The sequence below is a fragment of the Gymnodraco acuticeps genome, unplaced genomic scaffold, assembly GCF_902827175.1.
Source record: "Gymnodraco acuticeps unplaced genomic scaffold, fGymAcu1.1, whole genome shotgun sequence".
Classification (NCBI taxonomy): domain Eukaryota; kingdom Metazoa; phylum Chordata; class Actinopteri; order Perciformes; family Bathydraconidae; genus Gymnodraco; species Gymnodraco acuticeps.
This window is the reverse complement of record NW_022990513.1, coordinates 3,315,582-3,339,581: the sequence shown is the minus strand read 5'-3', so window position 1 is coordinate 3,339,581 and position 24,000 is coordinate 3,315,582. Positions and strand designations below refer to the sequence as shown.

The 24,000-nt window shown below is 40.1% G+C and overlaps 2 protein-coding genes across 2 annotated transcripts in view; one reads left to right on the top strand and one right to left on the bottom strand.

Moving 5' to 3' along the window:
• The first annotated feature begins 6,639 nt into the window (after nt 1–6,639).
• On the top strand, nt 6,640–11,002 carry LOC117553211. Its single transcript, XM_034227048.1, has 10 exons — nt 6,640–6,708; nt 6,932–7,135; nt 7,296–7,534; nt 7,643–7,755; nt 8,740–8,826; nt 9,114–9,359; nt 9,703–9,831; nt 10,036–10,176; nt 10,473–10,584; nt 10,773–11,002. The coding sequence occupies exons 6-10, from the start codon at nt 9,237–9,239 to the stop codon at nt 10,991–10,993; spliced, it is 726 nt and encodes a 241-aa protein (XP_034082939.1). The 5' UTR covers nt 6,640–6,708; nt 6,932–7,135; nt 7,296–7,534; nt 7,643–7,755; nt 8,740–8,826; nt 9,114–9,236; the 3' UTR covers nt 10,994–11,002.
• Nucleotides 11,003–17,277: 6,275 nt separating this feature from the next.
• LOC117553235 (U3 small nucleolar RNA-associated protein 4 homolog) overlaps nt 17,278–24,000 on the bottom strand; it is a 33,854-nt gene continuing 27,131 nt past the window's right edge. Inside the window, 1 exon segment of the mRNA XM_034227080.1 lies at nt 17,278–17,505. Coding sequence (XP_034082971.1) covers nt 17,389–17,505 — 117 coding nt within the window. The 3' untranslated portion in view covers nt 17,278–17,388.

Sequence of the window (24,000 nt, the reverse complement as noted above, 5' to 3'; positions counted from 1 at the left end):
CATGTCATTTGTTAAACATTAAGCTGTCTTCGGCTCTTTTCGGCTGTAACAAATTTAAATGTGACCTCTGTGGGACGAATAAAGGTATTCTGATTCTGATTACATTTAACCTGTTGTGGAAACATTTCTTGATTAAATTGATGGGACAGAATGGGGGGGAAAGAATCCAGGAAATCACATTGTAGGATTTTTCATGAATTAATTGGTAAATTCCTCGGTAAAATAAGTATTTGGTCACCTACAAACAAACAAGATTTCTGGCTCTCACAGACCTGTAACTTCTTATTTAAGAGCCTCCTCTGTCCTCCACTTGTTAACTGTATTAACCAGTTAAGCCCTGAGCCCTTCATCATAGTTGAATCTTCAAAACTCTAAATCTATCTAACTATATCTAAATTCTCAATGTTTGTCTGTCACTTTACTTCAATCCAGTCTCCCGCCGTCTCTCTTCGTCTCCCGCCGCCTGTCTTCGTATATCTTCGTCTCTCTCATTTCCCGCCGTCTCTCTTCGGTTCCCGCCGTCCCTCTTCGTCTCTTTTCGTCTCGTTTCGTATCACTCCGTTTACCTGATTACCTCACCCCCTCCCTGGTAAATACATCCTGTTGAGCAGAATCTACAGTTTCCAGTATTTTCCGTTTCGTAAAATGATCAAATACGGCGAAGATATTAAAATATGTGCTTCCATTATTCATACTTCTGAAATATATCTGTATTAACTTTATATCATCGTATGTCCGTGTTTATTTTTGTCTGTTTATTGGGTCTTTTTGCATGAAACAAAGACTGGCATATAGTTTCAAGCCAGTACTTTCGACAGAAATACACATATACATCCTGTTGAGCAGGATCTACAGTTTTCAGTATTTTCCGTTTCGTAAAATGATCAAATGCGGCGAATATATTCAAATATGTGCTTCCATTTTTCATACTTTTGAAATGTATTAACTTTATTAAACTCTCCGTGTTTACTGGGTCTTTTTGCATGAAACAAAGACTGGGATATAGTTTCAAGCCAGTACTTTCGACAGAAACACACGGCAATGTTGTCCGGACTGTTGTTATTATGCGGCACAGGTCATGTGATCTGATCACGCCGGCGTGACGGTTGACTCCAAAGGGTTAATATTAAATACATATAAGTATTTTTACAACTTGTATTTAGAAATACTCTGTTGTAATTATTGATGCATAAATGTGTTCATCCATTCACTGTGGCATCTGCTATAATGGGGTTAATGTATGATATTACTTAATAATACAATACATTATAATACATGATATGGTAATTATATTTTAGTTTTATTCATTTCTTATTTCATAGTTTCTCATTATTATTATTTGTATCACTCATCTTATTTTTGATTTTATTAATCTGTGTGAATCTGTGCTGTCCTGTTTTTCACTCTCACCCTGTTGCTGTTTGAACTACTGAATTTCCCCACGGGATTAATAAAGGTCCATCTTATCTTATCTTAATGTATAAGTTGATTTACTTCAATCTACTGTACTGTGTAAAAACACCCCAACAATATTACAAGAAATATACTGCATAAAGCAAACTATATACTTTATTTGATCTAAAATATTGATGTTTTTTCATTATAGTAGCTTGTGAAAACCATACAGTAACAAATAAGTGATTAAATGCTACAGTATTCAGCAAAACACAACTGCAGAGCTGTAAACATTGCAAACAGACTAAGTTCATCAACACCCAGTTGTCTTTGTGTATTTTGTGAATGAAGCGCCATCTCATGGTTAAATCCTGTAATTGAACAAATGGGGAAATTGGGCAACGCCCCCTAGCAATTTGGCAACACCCCCAGCCGCTGGCATCCGATGGGCTTTTGACTGGGACACACCCACCTGAGTCTGATCTGGAGTGCTTCATCTGTAGATTAATATCAAAGGCTTATATCACACCTACCTGCTATAACACACATCAAAGGACTAGACTACAAAGGGGTGTGAGGGGACAGGGGCCATACAACACAACTTCAAAGAGACTTATTCAACACATCAAAGAATTAGACAACAAAGGCGCTACCCAGGGGGCTTTTCACACCTACCTGTTATAACACACATCAAAGGATCTCGAACAAAGGCGCTACACAAGGGGGCATTTCACACCTACGTGTGATGACACCTCACCCCTCACATCAAAGGATCTCGAACAATGGGAGGCGGGACTTAGCTCATTTGCATAATTTGGGGCGTGTCCATCTGTCACTTTTCATGCATACTAATGTATTTGAAACAGCATGATTAATACTACTCATAGGAATAAAACACACAAACTATCTTCCGTGGCTATACTGATATGTCACAGTAACGGTCAACCACAGAAAAGTAAGTCCAGTGGGGCATAAGTTGAATATATAACATTTGTACATTGTTCTTAATGTGATGTATAGTAGCTTTGATAGCTGTCCATACCTTCAGACAGCCTAAAAGTAAAACACAAGTTGTTTATTCGCAGCCCGAAAGCAGCAACAAGATGACTGGATCATCTGCAGTGTTGGGCAAGTTACTTCCAAAATGTAATACAGTACATTACTTATTACTGTCTTTTTTAAGTAATAGGCTACGTTACATTACAATATTACTGTCTCTGAAATGTAATGAGTTACACTACTTTTATATTAGCCTACCTTTGAGTTACTTTACCAAAAGAGCATCAGGACTGTTTGAAGCATATGATAGCTATGTGATTAACATGATGATTCAGCCTCTATGGAGATAGACATCAAGCATGCTCATTTCTGACGTGGAGCTAATCTGAAGTAAACATTGAATACTGCTTTCTATTCCTCCATCTTGTGACTGTGTAACTCCCTCTCTTGGATATCAGCATGTGAAGGACACTGTTCAGGAACTAGTTGATGCTCTGTATGTGATGACTACTTCCATTCTGGAGAGGACCACAGATACATGGATCCTGAGGTTGAAGCTCAAGCCGAGGACGATTGAGATTGTTCTAACAATTTCCAATAAAGGTTATTCTGAAACAGAACTATCACTGTTGTCTTTCCTTCTATAACGGTAACCTAGGCCAAGAAAAACTTTACATTGCATAATATTTAAACTTACAATTAGGCACTATAAATGAAGCCAAAAATATGTCAAGTTGGGGCTGAGCCCACCAAAAAGTGCATAGTTGCAACTTAGGCAGTTAAGCATTTTATATCAGTGGGTCCTAATGGTGCAACACGGAAGGCAGACAGAATTGCTAAGACACAGGTGTCACATGAAATGTAAATGTTCTGGAAAGTTCCTTATACAGCTTTAGCCTTTTTTATCTCATGAAGTCCCTAAGTGACACACCCTGAACAGTCTGGTGGGTCATGGTCCTTGTCATTTGCTTTTGTGTTCCCATAACAACATGTCCAAGATGTCCATGTGCCAGGCTAACACATGTGACGGATCTACATTTGGAAAGGTTTTTTGTTGCTAAAGTTAACATTCAAGCCATTTAAGAATAAAAATGCTTACATGACATGTCATTTGTTAAACATTAAGCTGTCTTCGGCTCTTTTCGGCTGTAACAAATTTAAATGTGACCTCTGTGGGACGAATAAAGGTATTCTGATTCTGATTACATTTAACCTGTTGTGGAAACATTTCTTGATTAAATTGATATGAAACAAATGCCATAAATATTGCTGTGACACTGGTGTCACATCGGGACTTTAGCCCTAAACATTCACAGTAAACCCGGAGTGACATACAGTGGGGCAAAAAAGTATTTAGTCAGCCACCAATTGTGCAAGTTCTCCCACTTAAAAAGATGAGAGAGGCCTGTAATTTTCATCCTAGGTACACTTCAACTATGAGGGACAGAATGGGGGGAAAGAATCCAGGAAATCACATTGTAGGATTTTTCATGAATTAATTGGTAAATTCCTCGGTAAAATAAGTATTTGGTCACCTACAAACAAACAAGATTTCTGGCTCTCACAGACCTGTAACTTCTTATTTAAGAGCCTCCTCTGTCCTCCACTTGTTAACTGTATTAACCAGTTAAGCCCTGAGCCTGTTTTTCAGGTTTCAGGCTCGAAAATGCCACTAACACAACAAATGATATATCTTGACTTCTAAAAGGGGTAAATTAATAATTATTGTTCTCAAAGCAAGGTTACATCTGTGAGTTGGATGTAGAAGTGTCAGAATCAATATAGATGTTTTTTATTTTAAAGTAAATTCAGATGGAACATAGTAAAAACATGTAAATTATAATGTCCACCTAAAAAAAAAACGTTACTTATAGTGAAAACCACCCTTGCATGATGGGTTAGTAGACTAAAAGCTTTAGGAATCCAAACTATAACATATAATAAGTACCCTGTATCAAGATTGATGCAAAACAAGTGAAATTTGACCTTTTTAGAGAGATTTAGAAAAATAAAGTCTAAGCGGACTCACCTCTGGGTAATTTGGGAACCATCGGTTCCATTTGAACTTTTTCACTGTAAAAATCATTTTATTACTTTGAATTATCACTATATGTATTCATTCCATCCAAATACAACTGTTGTGAAAAAAATAAAAAAATAAAACAAATTAAATAAAACAAAACATAGGCCTACTCTGAATTAGCCCCGAGCGGAATGCTAACCTATTACTGCACCGAAAATCACTCCTCGCTCCCTTATTACTTATCCTAGCTGCACATCCAACACATTGTTTATGATCGCAAGGAGACACATAATCTAACGGTGCCCACCTCAACACTGAAAGATACAAACTCGCGACGTTATCAACAAAAACGTACATCAAAACAAATGGCGCTAGCGCTAATGCGCTAGGCTAACAATGACTTACCTTCTTCGTTGTCTGGTCTAAACTGGTCTTCCATTATGGAGGACGGAACATGACTTAAGTATAAATAAATAAATGTATGAAGAAATACAGGAATAAATAAATAAATACGTAAATAAATAAATACAGGAATAAATAAATACAGGAATAAATAAATGATGAAATAAATACATAAATAAATAAATGTTGAAATGAATACACAAATAAATAAATAAAAGAATAAATGCATAAATAAATGCATAAATAAATATGGAAATAAATACATCAATGTATAAATAAATAAATAAAAGTCGAAAATAAAACAGAACACACGTTATTATTAGGGCCGGGACTTTAACGCGTTAATTAAGATTAATTAATTACACAAAAATTAACGCGTTAAAAAAATTAACGCATTTTAATCGCACTTATTTTTGCACCGCGGAACGTTTCTCACTGGATGAGTTTCAGACGTACCGATTATACTGGAGCACCAACTAACGTTCATGACTTCAGACAACAACAAACCACAGTGGGAAATGTTGTTTTAAAAAACGGACGGATGGAAGCGTCGATAAGAGCACGGTTGTGTGCAAATTATGCAAAAAGGAATTTGCATATCACCGCAGCACATCAAGCCTCAAGTATCACCTCAATGCAAAACATATAGCAGCTAGCGTGGAAGCTAGCCTCTTTTATCGCGTTCACACCAAAAAGAGCCGGTACTAAAATTAGTTAATGAGAACCTTTTTACCCCCACGAAAGTCCCTGCTAGAGAGCAGAGAGCTGCTAGAGAGCAGGGACTTTCGTACGGTTCTCTTGTGAGAAAAGAGCTATATTTCTGATTGGCTGGGCGGATTGCAAACCACGCCCCGTAAAACTCCCAAAAAGTTTTGTGAAGCCGCCATTTTATTATCCTCGCATTAGCATTATTAGCATTAGCCCAGCGCAGAAACGCAGAGAGACTAACTTATGGCAACACAAAATAAAACATGGGAGCGGTGGAGATGAGGAGGTGTCGGCGTTCTGGTGATTTACTCGGAAGGCTTCAGTAGAAGCTGCTGGGACTCCCAGCAGCTTCTACTGAAGCCAGTCCCCAACTCCGGGGACTTCCGGCCGGGGACTTTGGGCGGCAGTATACGCCGTGAAGTGGTTTGCGGCCTGCCAGTAAACCCAAAGCAGAAGAAGAATAAGTGACGTCAGCGGCTTCATTTGCCTAATCCACCCCCAGGTTCAAAGAGTTCTCATGAACTAAATTCTCATGAACCTTTGTCGGAAAAGTACTGCGGTGTGAATGCGCCTAATGGTATACTAAAATCCATGTGAAAAAAATTGCTTCTCACTGTTCTCAGGTCAAATATTTATATGTGATTAAAAATGCGATTAATTTCGATTAATTAATTAGATTAATTTTTTAATCGAGTCCCGGCCCTAGTTATTATATATCTTTCATTTATTTCTACATTTACGCGACATACATTTATTTATTTATGTATTTATGTGTCCGTATGCTAATGAGGTGGGCGGTCCTAACCTCAGTCTGAAGCAGGATTTGCCAATTGTTGGAGCCAGGCAGAAGCAATAGATTCGTGGCAAGTCACATCTGTACATTCTGTGTACATTGTCGGCAACTCGCTAATAATGGCTTCGGCTGGAAGGGCGCTGGCAGACCTTCTGCGGGATGCGGCTAACCAGCTTGAAAACTGTAAGTGACTCATGCTTTGGTCTAGTGTAAGACTGATATGACAATGTAAAAAAACTGATCTGTGTGTTAAAATGCCAATGTACAGTTTTGTACCCAATGTGGCGCTATGTTATGTTTTGTGCAGCACCAAGGACTGCTAACGCGCCAGTTTCGTCTCCTCCTCCTCATCCGTTACATAACGGGACTCCCAGACACCCAGTGGACGGTAGGTCTTTGCATCAAACTATTTTTAATGCAAATCCGATCAGTTTACTAAGTTTATATCGCCAATGACAAGTTATTTGATTCAGTTTCTGTCCACCAGCTTGAAGGGATCATTATATTTATAGTGTGTGATGCTAACGCTAACCAACATTTCCCCCCTGGATTCTCGTTGAATCATTATTTCCTTGCACTCAATATTGCTTATCTTCTTAATTTGATCCTAGCCGAAGTTTCAAGACTGTTTGGCCCCTACATGGGAGGGAGGAGGACGGCAGGGCGGCAAACCCTTTCTGGTCCTGCACACCTGCATTCTTATACCCATTTATTCTGTTGCCTTGAGGACAAGAATGCAGCCTTAGTCCCCAACCGATACGCCAAAGAAAGACTCGCTGCTGCTGGCTTAGGGGAAAAACGGCTCACATTTAAAGGTCTGTCAGTCATTAGAATGACGATTATCAATCGCTCTTTCCTTTTCTGTCTATTTTTTATGGTAAATGTACATTTGTGATATATAAATATATTGAGTTACCCTTACAATCATAACATTATCTTTATGTTAGATCTCTTATGTGTATCATCTATTTCTAGGCAGCCATACAGATTCAAATGAATTCCTCGAATTCTTGATGGATGCCTATCCAAAACTGCGGAACGGTGGCGGTTTCGAGTTGCTAAAAATATCTGGCACTACGAGAAGTCGCCACTTGATTGTGATCCCCTGTCCCAATGAGGGTTACTATGTCAGATATTTGAAGGACCCTCAGACCCAGATTGGCCATTCTACGGTTTTCATTAGACCAATGCAAAGAACCCTGAATTTGGACCCTGTAAGTTCCTCACTTCTATAGTGGTGTCACAATATTAAAGTGGAATCTGTGACTTACAGTAACATAATTGTTCGCTTGTGATGTAGTTTAAAACTATTTTGTTTACAGGCATGTCGATCAGAAGGCGACAACGTGTTAATTGGACCAAATCAGAAATGTGTCATCTGTGGAGAGGAGTTCCCCTTTTCCAGAATGAAGGATCACAGCAATAACTGCACGAGGTATTACTCTCTACAGAACTAAACATCACATTCGCCAGGCACACTGCAACTGCATGTGTAGACACACAATAACCAATAAGCTTAAGGCTGTGGGATGCTGCAAATGGATGTAAAATATTTTGACATATCAGCACATCTGAGGTTTTATAATTATGGGGCCAGATATTAGTACTTTTTGTTCCAACAATCCCTCTGTAACACCATATTCTGCTGTCCTCTATAATACATTTAAATATGAAAGATATACATTCTGGATGTTGGTTTTGAGGAAAAGTAACATTTGGTTTACTTGTCATTCTATTTATATGCCCATCTTTTTCTAGAGTGTGATATGTAATGTAAAGTATACTAGACCGAATAACAGAAATAACCTCTTTTTACACTAGACCATCACAGAGCAGCGGTGAGGTACAGATTGAGTTGACAACTGAAAGGGCCTCCGGAAGTCAAGTTAGATTTGAAAGCACGTTCACAGGGAAATGAGACAACAAGGGCCAGGAACACAAGACACTTGGTGGCACCTCAGGAAATGTTGCCTTCTCCTGAGGTAGTTGACATCGATCCCACTGAGGAAAGTGGCTTCTCTGGTGTGTAACATCCTTTATTAAGTACATCATGTATTGCAATAAGTTGTTGCTCTCTACATTTCACTTGATCCAATATTAATTTGGAAACCTTTTAAACTATTTTTAGATTGGAGAATAGCGCCAGATCCCACAGAGGCAGCAAAGATGTTTAAAGAAGACATTTTAAGCCAGCATGCAACTGGAAAATCTTTGTGTCTTACTATGGATCTTGGAGACAGTGCAGAGGAAAGGGAAAGAGCAGTCCTTACTTTTTATAAGAAGGCAAATGTTGAGTGGGCTTGCCCCTTGACATGCACATTTAAGGGTAATTCGGTTACAAACAAAATCCAAGATAAAAAAATGAACAAACCATATTTTCGTTAAACTGATGTCTGTAGTGTGTGTTTACATTTTTAAGGAGATCCAGCCATTGGTGATGGTGTGACTCGGCATTTCTTTGCAACCATCATGTCAAAACTTCAGGCTGGTTTTGAGATGAAGTTTGGTAAGTAAATATTTACTATGGCTGATCGCTGGGTCTCAGCCACTAAGTTATGTGTGTTTTTGTACCAGTTCCAGGCTGAAAACAAATCTGTCCCTTAACCCCAGAAAACAAAACGTATTCCTAAAACCTGATGTGATTGTAGCTGCTGTGAACATGTAGGTTTCTACAGGATCAACCAGTATCCAGTGGCGGTTTGATCATTGCTTTACTAATGCTTTGTGATAGTTGAATATCTATGTCCTTTACTTTACTATCAATTTACTTTGACTGTTTTCCTATATTTGCAGTGCCTGGAGGAACTCTTCTTTTTGAAGGAGAACAAGATCATCTGATTCCCTCCACTTCTCATCTCCTTTTGGAGAGTGACTTCTTTGTTGTTGCTGGCCGAATGATTGGACATTCATTCCTCCATGATGGGCCATGGTGGACTGAGCCCAGCTGTCCTGCATGTGCTCTTTGGTGGATCCCCGGAAGAAGCCACAATAGATATTAAGGACTGTGTTGACCTTGATATCTGTGAGACAATCAAGTTGGTATGTTCAATTTTTTTCTAACCTATTTTATTATTCAACCTTTGGTTATTATTTATTTAGCTGATCTACTTTCAGATACTGTTAACATCAAGTGGCTACACTTTGCACCAGCAGGGGTTACTGAAGCATTATAAAACACCATGCACTGATATATTAAATATCATTAGAACACTTACAGATGTCCTCCTATAAGATGTTTTTTGACAAAACATAGCTTTTACAGGTTACCAACTAACATGCTGATTATAAGTTAAACTTCTTATGTTGTATCAAAGTTGAATGTTTATACAAGTATTGAGAAATTAACGATTCTTATCAAATTCATTCTACTTGCCATTATTAGCTGGAGGGAACAGCAGAGTTATCATCAGAAGAAAAAAAGCTCATCAATGAGTTGGCACTGTCCTGGGATTTGCCTCTAGTCACATGTGACAACAGGAGATGGCTATTTGATAAACTGATCCTCCATGCTGTGAGTATTCTTAACAGGTCATATGAATCAGACTGACTAATCAGAGTTGAAGTTTTGAAGTAGGACCTCATTTTGGCATATCACATTTGAGCTTTTTTGTTAAATACATATTTGGATGTTAATACGTGTATTAAAACATGCTTATTGGGCTATTAGATCAATCAGGCTGCTTTGCTTTTCTACTGTGATGCAAATATTGTGCAGGTCCTTGGAAGAACCTCCAGACAAGTCAAGCAGTTACGAAGGGGTTTAAAAGAGACACTGATCTGGCCTCTGCTGACGGAGAGGAAAGACGCGATTCCCCTTCTCTTTCCAAGAGCGTCTGATTTGCAGTGCACACCACGGGTAAGTGATCTCATGCTGCTCAGTCAAATCCTTCCTCCTAACTCACAGGAGTTAGAAATTGGGTTTATTTACTACTCTCAGACCTACATTGCTTTAAGTTTATTAAAACAAACATTCACCTACGCAAACATATTTTGAAATGAAATGATGCTACTTGTTGCTTAAAAGGAGCTAAACCAATAGAACAACTGTATCTTTAGACTACTCTGCTGCTACACAGCAAAACCTGCAGTTTCTTGTATGTTCTGTTTATTATTGTGCTTTCACTGGGCTCCTTTCAAAACGAAATCTGTCAGATGGTGTTGGAGAAGATAAACTGGCCCACACAGGATGAGGATGAAGACAGTGAAGTCTCTTTGGAGGATTCCTGTAGGCTCACAGGATTCCTGCGCACATTTATTGAGATGGGTAAAACAACGTCTTCAAGCTTTGTTTACTGAAAGTTTGTAATTATTATAACGAAAGCTGCGCTTCCTCTGTTTTTATCTTTCAAGCTACAGTAACAATCCAAGGCGTAATTTAAGTAACATTATTGTTATTTAACTATTAACTGAAAGCAATTATAATAAAATGAATTTATTCTCTGTTTTATAAAGCATCTCCCGTTATCCTTGGGAAACTTGTGCAGTTCTGGATAGGATGGAATGTGCTTCCTAGACATGGCCTGGATGTGACCGTGGTGGAGAGCAACTTCCCCAGCTCTTCCACATGCTTTCACCAGCTGAAACTTCCAGGACATTACAAAGAGTACTGTATGTTTGAAAGGGACATTCTTGCTGCTATTTGGAGCACTGAAACTGGGTTCGGGATGGTCTGAAGAGACGGACACACCGTAGTACTAGATTTGTTGTCTTTTGTTTGGCCGGCCAAAAATGTATGTTTTCAGAGAGGAAAAAAAACTCAGTTAATGCCTATACTCCGGCCAGTTTGTGTAACACTGAAAATATATAAAGATAAACATGCTTTCCTTGTTATTGCACATAACAAAGAAAGCATGTTTATCTTTATATATTTTCAAAGTTTTAAATTGATATTCGTTACAAAATGTTCATTAACTGTAACAAATGTATATTTCTTGATGCATTACAGTAAGTGTTGATTCACAACAAGCATATGGTTCAGTGCAACACATGTTTCAAATGACTACTGAACGTAACTTCATTACCATCTAATTTTTATTGTATTAAAATCGAAATATACTGTATCTTGGTACCAGCGTTTTCATGTAACTCAGTCAAATATTGTCACCTAATCGTCCTAGTCGAAACTTTAAAAGACTACATTTCCCACAGCAACAGACTTTTGATACACACACACATTTACTGTAGCATTTCAGTCAATAAGTTCTCTTGACTGGAAAATACATTCAAAATCCAAGTTCCAACAGTAATTTGCCCGGTCATGCAACGTGCTGGGACTTCCACTAAATAGATGTTTGAAAAATATTGTTATCCTTCTTGTCAAATTATATAGTTGGTGTCATAATTATAGTGTTTGTATTATAGAAATATAACTTTTTTATTTCTATGGTTTTATCTCACAGAGGAAGACGAACAAAAATTAATCATTTGATACATTTCATTTATATTTCTTCTTGCAGTGTTTTAACTTGTTTTTATGTCTACAGAATATTGTATGTTGCATTGTTAGAGGAGACTTCAGATTTTCAATAAAGATAAATAATAAAGCCTTTGAATCTTGAAGTCTGGTTTGCATTGAAGCTGATTGATTATAAGAACACTTTAGATGGGCCCATCTTTTGTAACTGTAGTGAAGTGGATGTTTGAGCAATGCTTGAGAGTGTTAATGATTATACTATACCTAATCAGTTTGTGATTTCCGTCGATGTGCCATAAACTGTTCGGTGCTGGTACAAAGTACTTCCTACGCCTTCTTGGGTTCAGCTGCAGAGTGCGAATCAAAACTCCACCTGGATCAACACGCCGCATGGATTCCTGGACACGCTGTCCTGTTATATTCGGGAAAATGCAGAGATATGGTGTACTGCAAGTAACATAATGAAAAGTAAAGCATTCCTAAATATGCCAGAATAATGTGATTCATTATCAAGTAGTAAAAAAAAAACACTGCATGGAGGATTATTATAATAATAACAATCCCTTACTTTGTATGCGTATCCCTCGTGCATTCAGGTACCCCACCATCATTTTGTATCCAGAGTTGGGATGATGCTGTAGAATTTGGGTAACAGTTTCATCCAAACTGTTGTCCATCTAACAGAGTTAATAGATCTTGGACCCTGATCATCAAAAATAACGAAACAATAGTAAGTCACAATAAACAATAGTCACCTTTTGCACTGTACAATCAAAACACATCAGAATGAGTGTGTTGCTCTGTACTAACCTGCATTGAAAGATTTAGGTGTCATCTGAAACAAATTAGCTGGTCTCTTAAACCTCATTACTATTATTAGGCCTACATCATGTCTGAGGTAATGGTACCTTTGCTTTGTGTACAAAGCATGTTTGTATCTTTGCCCCGACACATGTCTATCTGATGTATTGGTTTCAACATATACATGGCCTATTACCATTTTAATAAATATGTAAACAATCTATAAACAAGTCGGCTAATTTGGATGGAGAAAATGTAGGCTAATGAAACGTTATCATTACTAAACACAAGTTAATGCGTCTAACAAATGTGTACACTGATATAGCCTACTACGCGAAAACAATAAAAGTAAGGAAATCCAGACAAAAAACGTGAAAGAATGCGGATTAAACCTACCGTATCCCGTTCTGTGTCATCCTCCGACGAATTGTTCTTTCGCACACCCCGAACACCTGCGCGATGTCCCCAGCGGTGTGGCCCCAACGAAGATGTGCTTCAATAACGTTTAGGGGCAACATGTAAGATGGACGCCCAAGGGTCGCCTCCTCTGTTTCCGAGAGGATTTCAAGTTGGCGGGCAACCTCTTGAAGACTCTCAAACACAGCTGGGTTAACATCCACATCCATGTCGAGCTGAGCCAAGTCCTCTATACATCGTTCCACACGAAACTGGACATAGTCTTTTGGTTCTCCGTTCTCTAAATGGTCCGCTAATGATCGTAAATGATCTCCAATGGCTCTTAAATCAATATCCATAAATAAACCTTACAACTGTGGATAAACCATGGATGTATAAAGATAAGGGCTAAACAGTAAAGCTCCTGCATTCGAATCAGCGCGGTTATCCAGGCGTTAGTAGTAGAGCCCTCTGCCAGAAATGATCACACACTCCTGTAACCAATCCTGCTTCAGACTGAGGTTAGGACCGCCCACCTCATTAGCATACGGACACATAAATACATAAATAAATAAATGTATGTCGCGTAAATGTAGAAATAAATGAAAGATATATAATAAAGTGTGTTCTGTTTTATTTTCGACTTTTATTTATTTATTTATACATTGATGTATTTATTTCCATATTTATTTATGCATTTATTTATGCATTTATTCTTTTATTTATTTATTTGTGTATTCATTTCAACATTTATTTATTTCTGTATTTATTTCGTCAATTATTTATTCCTGTATTTATTTATTCCTGTATTTATTTATTTATTTACGTATTTATTTATTTATTCCTGTATTTCTTCATACATTTATTTATTTATACTTAAGTCATGTTCCGTCCTCCATATACAATGGCATTAAAACGATAAAAACGATGATGTAGTTAATCCATAGATTAATATCCAATGGGGCTGTGTCCCCTTTGAAATGTTCTGATAATCTATAAGCAATAAAACTGCAATTCCGTTATCTGCTGTCCGCTCTGTGCTCCGTGCGCTCTGGGTCCTGCTGCATTTCCTGCTTCGTTACGTTGTAAACAATAAATGAAGTCGGCTGCGTAATGTACTTAAGCTGGCTGGCATTCTTTATACTTTACGCAGAACCATATCTCTGGAACCCATTGGTCGATTCGTGTGATTTACACCTTTTTCTTAACCATCAGAACCAATAGAATCGATGGGCAGTTCCCAAATATACGTAAACATTACCATAGCGGACGTAATAGAGAAGCAAACGAAGCATAGCTGAAAGTGCAAGCCTGGACGGCAATACTTGTATACCGAGTATATTGCCATCAATATGATGATTGATTATCAGTAAAAAATTATACGTGACACAAAGACATTGGATTAACTTTGAGATGCGTTTTTATTCCGTTATTCCGTTGAACACAACGTTTGATCACAAATCAAAAAAGGTAAGACGTAATTATTGTAATATTTTTGGAACCGGATGTTGTTTACTTTCTCTTTTCTGGCTGATAGTTCCAGGAATTCGAGGTCGGACAGTGATGACATTACATGTGTGGAATCTGTGGAGTCTCAGCTTTAAATCGTATATCTTGTTTGTGCAGTTAAGATAGTAATAAGGGCATTTCTACCGTGTGTTGTGTGTAAAAAAGCGTTAGCATTAGTTAGCATTTTTTCGCTCAATGCTAATTCAAAGGCTTGGTATTACTCTTGTGTTTTTTTTAGCTAACAATTGTTCTTATTGTCAGTTAGCGGAGTTTCTTACCTTTAAAAGGGTATGAAACATTAATAGTTTCATAAATGTTAAGAAGCCCTGAGACATGTGAGGAAAAAAAACTGTGGGAGGGGTCCACTGGGGGGACCTTCGGGCTTAACTGGTTAATGGCACCTGTTTGAACTCGTTATCAGTATAAAAGACACCTGTCCACAACCTCAAACAGTCACACTCCAAACTCCACTATGGCCAAGACCAAAGAGCTGTCAAAGGACACCAGAAACAAAATTGTAGACCTGCACCAGGCTGCGAAGACTGAATCTGCAATAGGTAAGCAGCTTGGTGTGAAGAAATCAACTGTGGGAGCAATTATTAGAAAATGGAAGACATACAAGACCACTGATAATCTCCCTCGATCTGGGGCTCCACGCAAGATCTCACCCCGTGGGGTCAAAATGATCACAAGAACGGTGAGCAAAAATCCCAGAACCACACGGGGGGACCTAGTCAATGACCTGCAGAGAGCTGGGACCAAAGTAACAAAGGCTACCATCAGTAACACACTACGCCACCAGGGACTCAAATCCTGCAGTGCCAGACGTGTCCCCCTGCTTAAGCCAGTACATGTCCAGGCCCGTCTGAAGTTTGCTAGAGAGCATTTAGATGATCCAGAAGATGATTGGGAGAATGTCATATGGTCAGATGAAACCAAAATAGAACTTTTTGGTAAAAACTCAACTAGACGTGTTTGGAGGAGAAAGAATGCTGAGTTGCATCCAAAGAACACCATACCTACTGTGAAACATGGGGCTGTTTTTCTGCAAAGGGACCAGGACGACTGATCCGTGTAAAGGAAATAATGAATGGGGCCATGTATCGTGAGATTTTGAGTGACAACCTTCTTCCATCAGCAAGGGCATTGAAGATGAAACGTGGCTGGGTCTTTCAGCATGACAATGATCCCAAACACACCGCCCGGGCAACGAAGGAGTGGCTTCGTAAGAAGCATTTCAAGGTCCTGGAGTGGCCTAGCCAGTCTCCAGATCTCAACCCCATAGAAAATATTTGGAGGGAGTTGAAAGTCTGTGTTGCCCAGCGACAGCCCCAAAACATCACTGCTCTAGAGGAGATCTGCATGAAGGAATGGGCCAAAATACCAGCAAGTGTGTGAAAACCTTGTGAAGACTTACAGAAAACGTTTGACCTCTGTCATTGCCAACAAGGGTATATAACAAAGTATTGAGATTAACTTTTGTTATTGACCAAATACTTATTTTCCACCATAATTTGCTAATAAATTCATTAAAAATCCTACAATGTGATTTCCTGGATTCTTTCCCCCCATTCTGTCTCTCATAGTTGAGGTATACCTAGGATGAAAATTACAGGCCTCTCATCTTTTGAAGTGGGAGAACTTGAATAATTGTACCATATCCCGAAACATTGTTTTCACCCACTGTAACATGTTTACTCCAATTAACTCTTTCAGGAAACCATTTTCTTCTATAAATTGAAATACCTACATGTTTCAAGCACCACATATTTCACACACTATAAAAGAACGTTCCCATATTTTCTCCATCATTTTAAATCTCACTGTTATTTAGAACATTAGTAACTTTTGTGATTGGAGATATCTGTGCAATGTCGCCACAATCTGCTGGGGAATTCATAACTTTTACAATAATTGTGCTCAGATAGGTCACTAGTCGGTTGTTCATAAATTTAACAGGGGGTGTTTCTGGTACAGACTAAAACATGGATCCAGTGTATTTGGAGATTACCCTAATCTGTAAATCCCCATCACTTACATATCCCGATCACTTAAACCCATCTCATCATTTGATACAAGAACTGCATATAGGGGGGGTGAATCATCTTGATTATAACCGCCTCACCTTTGGGAACGAGTATTTCTAACTCCTCCTCTTGTTGCTCAGCTGATCTTTTGGCTCTGGGGATAAGTGAAAGTCTCTGAAACACAGCTGGAGTTTTGTTGGTGATGATGTGGGCATTCTCTGAGTGGACTAATGGATCCATGTCTTACATGATTTGGACTCTTTTTCAGGTGTAAAACAAATAAAGTTTGCCGTGGCGAACCGTGTCTATCACAACTGTATCTATCTGGACCTTCTGTATCTGTGTCTATCACAACTGTAGATCAGCTCCGTTGTTCCCTCGTTTTTAGAGATGTGGGTAAGGAGGAAAAGAGAGAGGGTTTTTATTTTCTGACACTTTGAGTCTCCTGACACACTGGGGACACATATGTATGTATAAAAGACATCAAAAACTTCATTTTGCATAATAGGTGACCTTTAAAGTCTATATAATGGGGCTCAGATCAGATGAACGGGGGAGTCCAGCTTCAGAAAGCTGCTGTACGGCTAACACCTCCACCTGCTAACTGTATAAGCTCCAGCAGCAACCTTCGGGCAGTACAATGGGCAGCGGCTCTACACCGCTCCATGCTGTGTGAACATCAGACATTTGGAGTATTTGAAAACACTACTGTAGTTGTAGAAACACTTTGAGGATGTCAAAAGGAGATAATTGTGCTTTAAAATGGTAATCTAATAACAAATGAATTGACTTCTCAGTCAAATAACAGCAATAACAGTAAATTGTTCCATTTATTACTTATCAAAGCATTTTATACAAAGTGGGAACACAAACACTTGATGAAAATGATCTCAGATCAACATCTAGAAAGACACTGCCACTTTTATGTAGCAAACTTCTTCTGGCGGACAGGTGCAGGCAGCTGCGACAGGATGTCCAGCAGGGGGCGCTCCACCACCACCAGAGAGTGGTCCTCCAGCAAACGCACACACAGCAGGTGCTGTGAGAATATCAGGGGGAAATAAATCAGTGCGATTGATGGCAAAATGAACTATAATGCTTAAATGTGTATCTGTGTGGCTAACAGGGTCTCTGCTAGATTATTAAAGGGCATCATACACAGAGAACCTTCGGCTCTGATCCGATTGAACAGTTGCAATTAAAGTTATTCAACCCCTATTGCACATTAAGCTTATTGGCACAATATACAATTTCTCAGCTGTTTGCAATAAAAAAATTACACAAGAACTGTTTTAATATTTTAATGAGACTACTATTACAAGGGTTTTTATCCTAATTCAACAGATAATACTACTTTTAATGAGTACTGCAGTCTCAATATTATTCAACCCCTTCATGACAAGCATCTTCAGTCTTAGTAGAGCTTATCTGTTCTAGGGGTGTTGAAAATAATCGTTTCTACGATACATTGCGATGCGGACGTGGACGATTCGGTCTCGATGCAGTGACGTAAGATAATCGGTTATAGCGTAGTAACGTTGCTTCCTGATTTTCCGGCCGCGGCTTTACTATAAAGTTTTTTTTTCTGTCACTTTAATATCAAATCGGTCGGTGACGCAGAGATCAGGGAACAGACGTGACAGCGGCACAGCAACACCAAACACGGAGCAGTCTGCTTTATCCACCAACACAAGAACACCAGTCCAGAACCAACAGCAGAAGGACCCGCTTTGAATCACTCCGTGTCGCTGCGGCTCAGAGACACAGGGATTTATGTTTTTCAAAAATAATCGCGTTACAATCATGTCAGGTTTTTGGTGGATTTAATTAAGTCTTGGATTGCAGAGTATGAATGTCCTCTAGCAATTTTCAGATATACGTGTGTAAAGTTTGTGAAGGCAGGAGGAAAAAAGCTTCCGCGATCACCGTGTCCTCTCCGTTCCTCCAAACCCCGCCCCCTCCCTGAAAATAATGAGTGACAGGCTGATAGTGACCCGATAGAAACTTTATTATTCACTTAATCACTGAGATATAATGAAGCTAACTTAATCTCATACATTCATGGGATGTATGTAACAGTAAGACTGCTGTTGTAAATACTCCTGTTGTCTTCTGTGTTCAGACTCAAGTCCTGTGTGTGATGCCACATTCAGGACATTCAGTGTCCTTTTTTTAACAGAAGACCATTGCTAGAAGCTGCAGCTAGACTGCAGAAGCATTATTTGTTTGTTTTTGAGGATGAAACAACTTCACACACATATATAGGGAGGCTAGACCAATACAATTAATTTATTTTGGTTTATAAATTAATGTCAAGACATTTATATTATTGATTTTTGAAGCACTTTCTAAATAATAAAAAGAGAGTTCATATGTATTTACTGCATGTATGCATTGATGAAAAATAAGCCATGTGCAGTAATATAGAAAATTGAGGATGCAACGCATTGGTATGAATCGTGATATCGAATTGAATCGAATCGTTGACAGGATAATCGTAATCGAACGAATCGTGAGACCAGTGAAGATGCACAGCCCTAATCTGTTCTGACCTGCTGCAAACGTGATGCCAGACCACAGCTTCTGACAGCGCTCCTGAGGAATCCTAGCACATTCCTCATGGGCAGTGGCCTCCAGTTCACTAATATTATGTTACGTTATTATGAAAGTGCTCTCATACTGGTTTGATTCTGAAATTGCATATATTTATATAAATATGTGTGTGTCCGCATCTGTAGCCAGTTATTGTCTCATTATACCGCACTGTCAATTAATTAAAAGTAAAATAAGTGGTCATGAACACATCAGTCCATCAGACAGAGGGCTGCTGTGCCTCCTGTCATCATTAATGGACGTCTCTTTAAAATGACCTCTCAGAGGAGAGGAGTTCTCATTTCTCTAACCGCCTGCTGCTTCCACTACTCTCTCCTCGGCTCCCCTCCTCAGTCCTCCGCTCGCATCTCCTGTGGGTGGGACTAAGACACGAGGATAGGAGTCGAGGAGGGGAAATTAGAAAATTGAGATGCCTTCACTCTCTCCAGTACAGGTTAGCTCTGAGTGTTAGCGATGCTTGCTAATGTAAACACAGACCATATTACTTCCAAAACACGTCGGGCATTGATTCTGATAGCGACGTTTCTGATAGGGCCGCTGGTCCACCATCCGATATGACGTAAATGAAGTCATATCGGATCAGCTCCGTTGTACCCCCGTTTTTAGAGATTTGCGCAAGAGGAAAAGAGAGAGGGTTATATTTTCTGACACTTTGTGAGTTCCCTGACACACGGGGACACATATTTATGTATAAAAGACATGAAAAAACTGCATTTTGCATGATAGGTCCCCTTTAAATCCCAACAGAGATTTTCTATGGAGTTCAAGTCAGGACTTTGAGGTATGCTTGTATCCTGTTGGAATGTCCAATGACGCCCATGCTTCAGCTTCCTCACAGACGGCATGGCGATTTTTCCTAAAATGTCCTGATACTTGACTGAATTTTGCCCTCCACACGCTGCAGGTTTCCAGTGCCAGAGGCAGCAAAGCAGTCCCAGAACATCACTGAGCCACCGCAATGCTTCACTGGAGGCAGGGTGTTCTTTTCAGCATGTGCTTCATTCTTCTTCCTGCAGACATACCCCTGATCCATAGGCCAAAACTCCTCTGGCATATTTATATAGTTTTGAGCATATTGGAGCCGCCCTCTTGGGTCAGGAGTATTGTACGACTTTTAGTCGGGGAATGAGCCTTACTGTGCAAACTGAAACCTCAGTGCCTGCCAGGCCTGGACTGGCCATCGGGAGGACCGGGAGGCTTCCTGATTGCCTGGACTGTTAAGTGGCCTGCTGGCCTGAGGATTTATTTTTAATGTATTGTGAACGCAACGCTGCGCAAATCTGGGTCTGCCTCACACAGGGTGACTGGCTGTCTACATGATGTGGCCTGCCCACATACCCACTGTCATACAGATCATACATCCAAGCCCTCGATTGGTCTCTGTGTGTCATTCAACATCGGGAGGGTGTGTATGTGTGGCGCGAGTGAGAGAGAGAGCGCACCGGTTACTTGTATTGTTGTTGTTAGCATCTGGTGCTAGTTAGCTGCTCTAATGGATATAAGGAGCAGTTTCAACAACAAGTTGGAGGGAGAGCTCTCTCCTGTCAGACTGAGAGGCTGATAACTATAGCTCAGTGAGGTAAAGGACTCTCAGTGTTTAGTTAACTTAGGCCACGTTTACACAGAGACAAAAACAAAAACAAACCTTAAGGCCCGGACACACCAATCTGATAACAAAGAACTGACACAGACGGACCCCGACTGTTGTGTCGCCTCGCGTCTCTGCCATGTGTCGCACTGGAACACACCGCAAAGACTTCAGCCGACGGCCAAGAAGTACGTACGAACTGCGCATGCGTGAGTGGCAATAACTCTCCTTACCAGGCGGCGGTAGTGAGTATTCGTCATTCAAAAGAGGCAACAACCGGAAGACAGACTGCGTGATACACAGAGAGAAGAAGAACAGACTGCGTGATATAAACAAACAAAAAGCGTGTGCGTTCCATTTTCACTCTACAACGAGAAGCTCATGGGGCTTTCCCGAACCTGTGTCGAGAGCTGTAGTTAAATCAAATCTCAGATTTGCCTTCTTAATAGTTTGTTTGGATCCCTCACTTCTGTTTCGCTTCTCATGCACTGATTCGCAAGCTGAACAGCCAATCAGAGTGATTTATTTTGCCGACTGCCGGTTTTCGGGTGAAAAGGCGAACGGCCCGACTGAAAAGACCCGACGGTACGGGACACACCAATCTGAGTAGGGCATGTCGACGCTCATTGTTGGCCTGACGCCCACCGACGCCGATAATCGGCCTGGTGTGTCCGTGCCTTTAGTCGATATCAAAAAAAGTCTTCCGTCCACACGGAATCGACTCAAGAAACGTGTTCGTCCACACGAGACCGCTCGACACGCTGGAGACGATGTAATACATATGTAAGTGGCGCTGTACTTCCGCCACAAAATACACCAAAAGCAGCAAAGAAGACCCCTCGAGCATGGCTGCCCTTCTGTTTATTCTCCGCGGTAGATTTAGCAACATGTAGTTCATGTAGTCCTCCATGTCCACTTGTTGCTGATGGTTGTGGTAGAGGAGCTGTAGATTTTGTACCAACATCTGTAGCATGGTCAGTAGCGTCTGGAGCACGAAAGCAACCCTGTGATCCGCCATTGTTATTGGCGAAACACATCAGCAATGACGCGGGGGTGAGCAGCAGAGGTGGGGAGAGGCGGGGCTATGGCGTCATCGTTATCAGGAAATGATCGCATAGGACGTACACACGGAGCCGTTTGGTCCGCAGATCTACCCACCTTGGGAGGCGTTATCATTTGAGGGCTCCGTTTCCGCGGTTCTGTTTTACGGCCTTGTGTGGACAAACCGCCCATACGATAGAGAACTGTAGCGGATACAACCCGTTTCATCTCCGTGTAAACGTGGCCTTAGTTTAAGTTATCTCATGCCCCTTTCACACCAACGCGGTTCCAGGGCCGGTTCGGAGCTGGAGCTTGAAAAGCACAGTTTTTTCCTGTTCACAACGCAGCGGAGCCGCCTCTAAGCTCCGGAATCCGGTTCGTTTCAAGCACCAAAAAGTTGTCGGTCTAGAAAACAAGCACCGCATACATCACGCTTACGTCGGAGGCGGGGGCAGGATCAACCTCTAACAACAACAAAAAGCCTAACCTTGTATAATTTTTTTATATAGGTAATCATTTAAGCTTTGTTAGTTCCAGGTTTAATATGTGCAATAAGTTCATTTCAATACGTTTTGCAATAAACATTGAATCAGTCCGGCCCTCGTCTAGTACCGATTTTTTTTATTTTGGCCCATTGTGTAACTGTGTAAGCACTTTTGAATGTAGCATGTAACGACTGTAAAGTTGGTAGTAAAGTCGTCCCATTTCTTCCATTTCGTTTTGACAGAGAAAAACCAAATCAAGTAGCGCTTCAATACAATCGGCCATTGTGTTTGTTGTCGATGTGAGGGGTTTCCGCGCGGTTTGGCTTTATAAAGCAGGCACGCAAACGGTTACGTCATGACGCAAACGATGACGCAGCACCAGTCGGGCTCTGAGCGGTGTGAACAGAGCGGGAGCTGAACCGAAGAACCGGTTCCGAACCAGAAAAGCTCAAGCACGGAGCTAGAACGGGAAAAGGTCAAAGGTCAAAGGTCTTCTTTGTTATTTATTGAGCTTTAAAACAAATGAATAACGAATCCATATAATATAATAATAAAATACATGGAGCCTCTCTTTTTCCTCCCTCTCTTCGGACAGCGTCAGTGTCTGTCTCATGCAGCAGCTGATCCAGTAATGAGTGACCCGGCCGACAGTAAAAATAAACATATTTATAACTAGTTTAGGTAGTTTGAGAGGTGTCTCCGTCCTGTCAGATTAGACTTCACTCGCGTTTATGTCCATATCGAGAGAAAGATAAATAATCTGAATTCAGTGTGCAGTTTACTTTGACGCGAGGGTGAGCAGCAGAGGTGGGGAGGCGAGGCTATTGCCTCATCATTATCAGAAAATGATCGTATAGGGCGTACACACGGAGCCGTTTGACCCCCCAGAGCTTTGCGTATGCCGTTCTATCCACCTTGGGACCCGTTATCGTTTCCGCAGTCGTTTAGTGCCATATTCGGTTGTCCTCGTGTGGCCGAACGGTCTATATGACACTAAACAGTAACGCAAACAACCGTTTTCGTCCTCGTGTGGCCGGGGCCTGAAGCAAGCAGCAGCGCTGAGCGGCAGAGCCATACATGTGTTAAACCGAAGTTCAATAAATATCCCAATCCCCTATGCTGAAGTTGCAAAAACACCACGATCTTATGATCGCAGTTTTTCAGGTTGATATGTAAAGCTCATTAGCTAGCCAACATGTATCTAGCAAATGTTTAGCAAAATATTAGAAGTGAGGCTACTAGACTAACGTTAGGTCTATTGTAATAGCCTCACTTTTAATAGTTTGCAAAACATTAGCTAGCACTAGTGTTTTGCAGTTGCTAGCAGCTTATTGGGATTTTATGCTAGATAGACAGATATAATAAATTAAGCATTATTGTTAGTTAAGCATGTCAGCCTGCAGCCCCACTTCTTGTCTCTCTCTAACTCACTGCACTAAAGAAAAGGGCACAGAGAGGAAACCCGTTGTAAGATGTTTAAAAGTTAATTAAACATAATATATGCTTAAATGAATTTCAAAGAAGTTGTGTTGGAGTTTGTGTTATTCTACATTTTGACACCAACATTTTCTGATTTTACTGCAAATGTATAACGGTTCCAAATATCGGTTATCGGTCTCCTTGATTACTAATAATTGGTATCGGTATTGGCCTTGAAAAAGCCATATCGGTCGATCCCTAGTTCAGACTAGCTTTTTTTTATAAGAGGATTTAATTTCTTCTTTTGTTTCCTCTTGCACCTTTTTTATTGTTTACATTTCAGTGTTGTATCAGCCTGGTACTATCGTTCGGATTGTCATTGGCAAAA

Coding starts and splice junctions, on each gene's coding strand:
- LOC117553211 (XM_034227048.1), top strand. CDS start 9,237: ATGATGGGCCATGGTGGACTGAGCCCAGCTGTCCTGCATGTGCTCTTT. Junction 9,832..10,035: donor ATAAACTGATCCTCCATGCT/GTGAGTATTCTT, acceptor AATATTGTGCAG/GTCCTTGGAAGAACCTCCAG. Junction 10,177..10,472: donor ATTTGCAGTGCACACCACGG/GTAAGTGATCTC, acceptor GAAATCTGTCAG/ATGGTGTTGGAGAAGATAAA.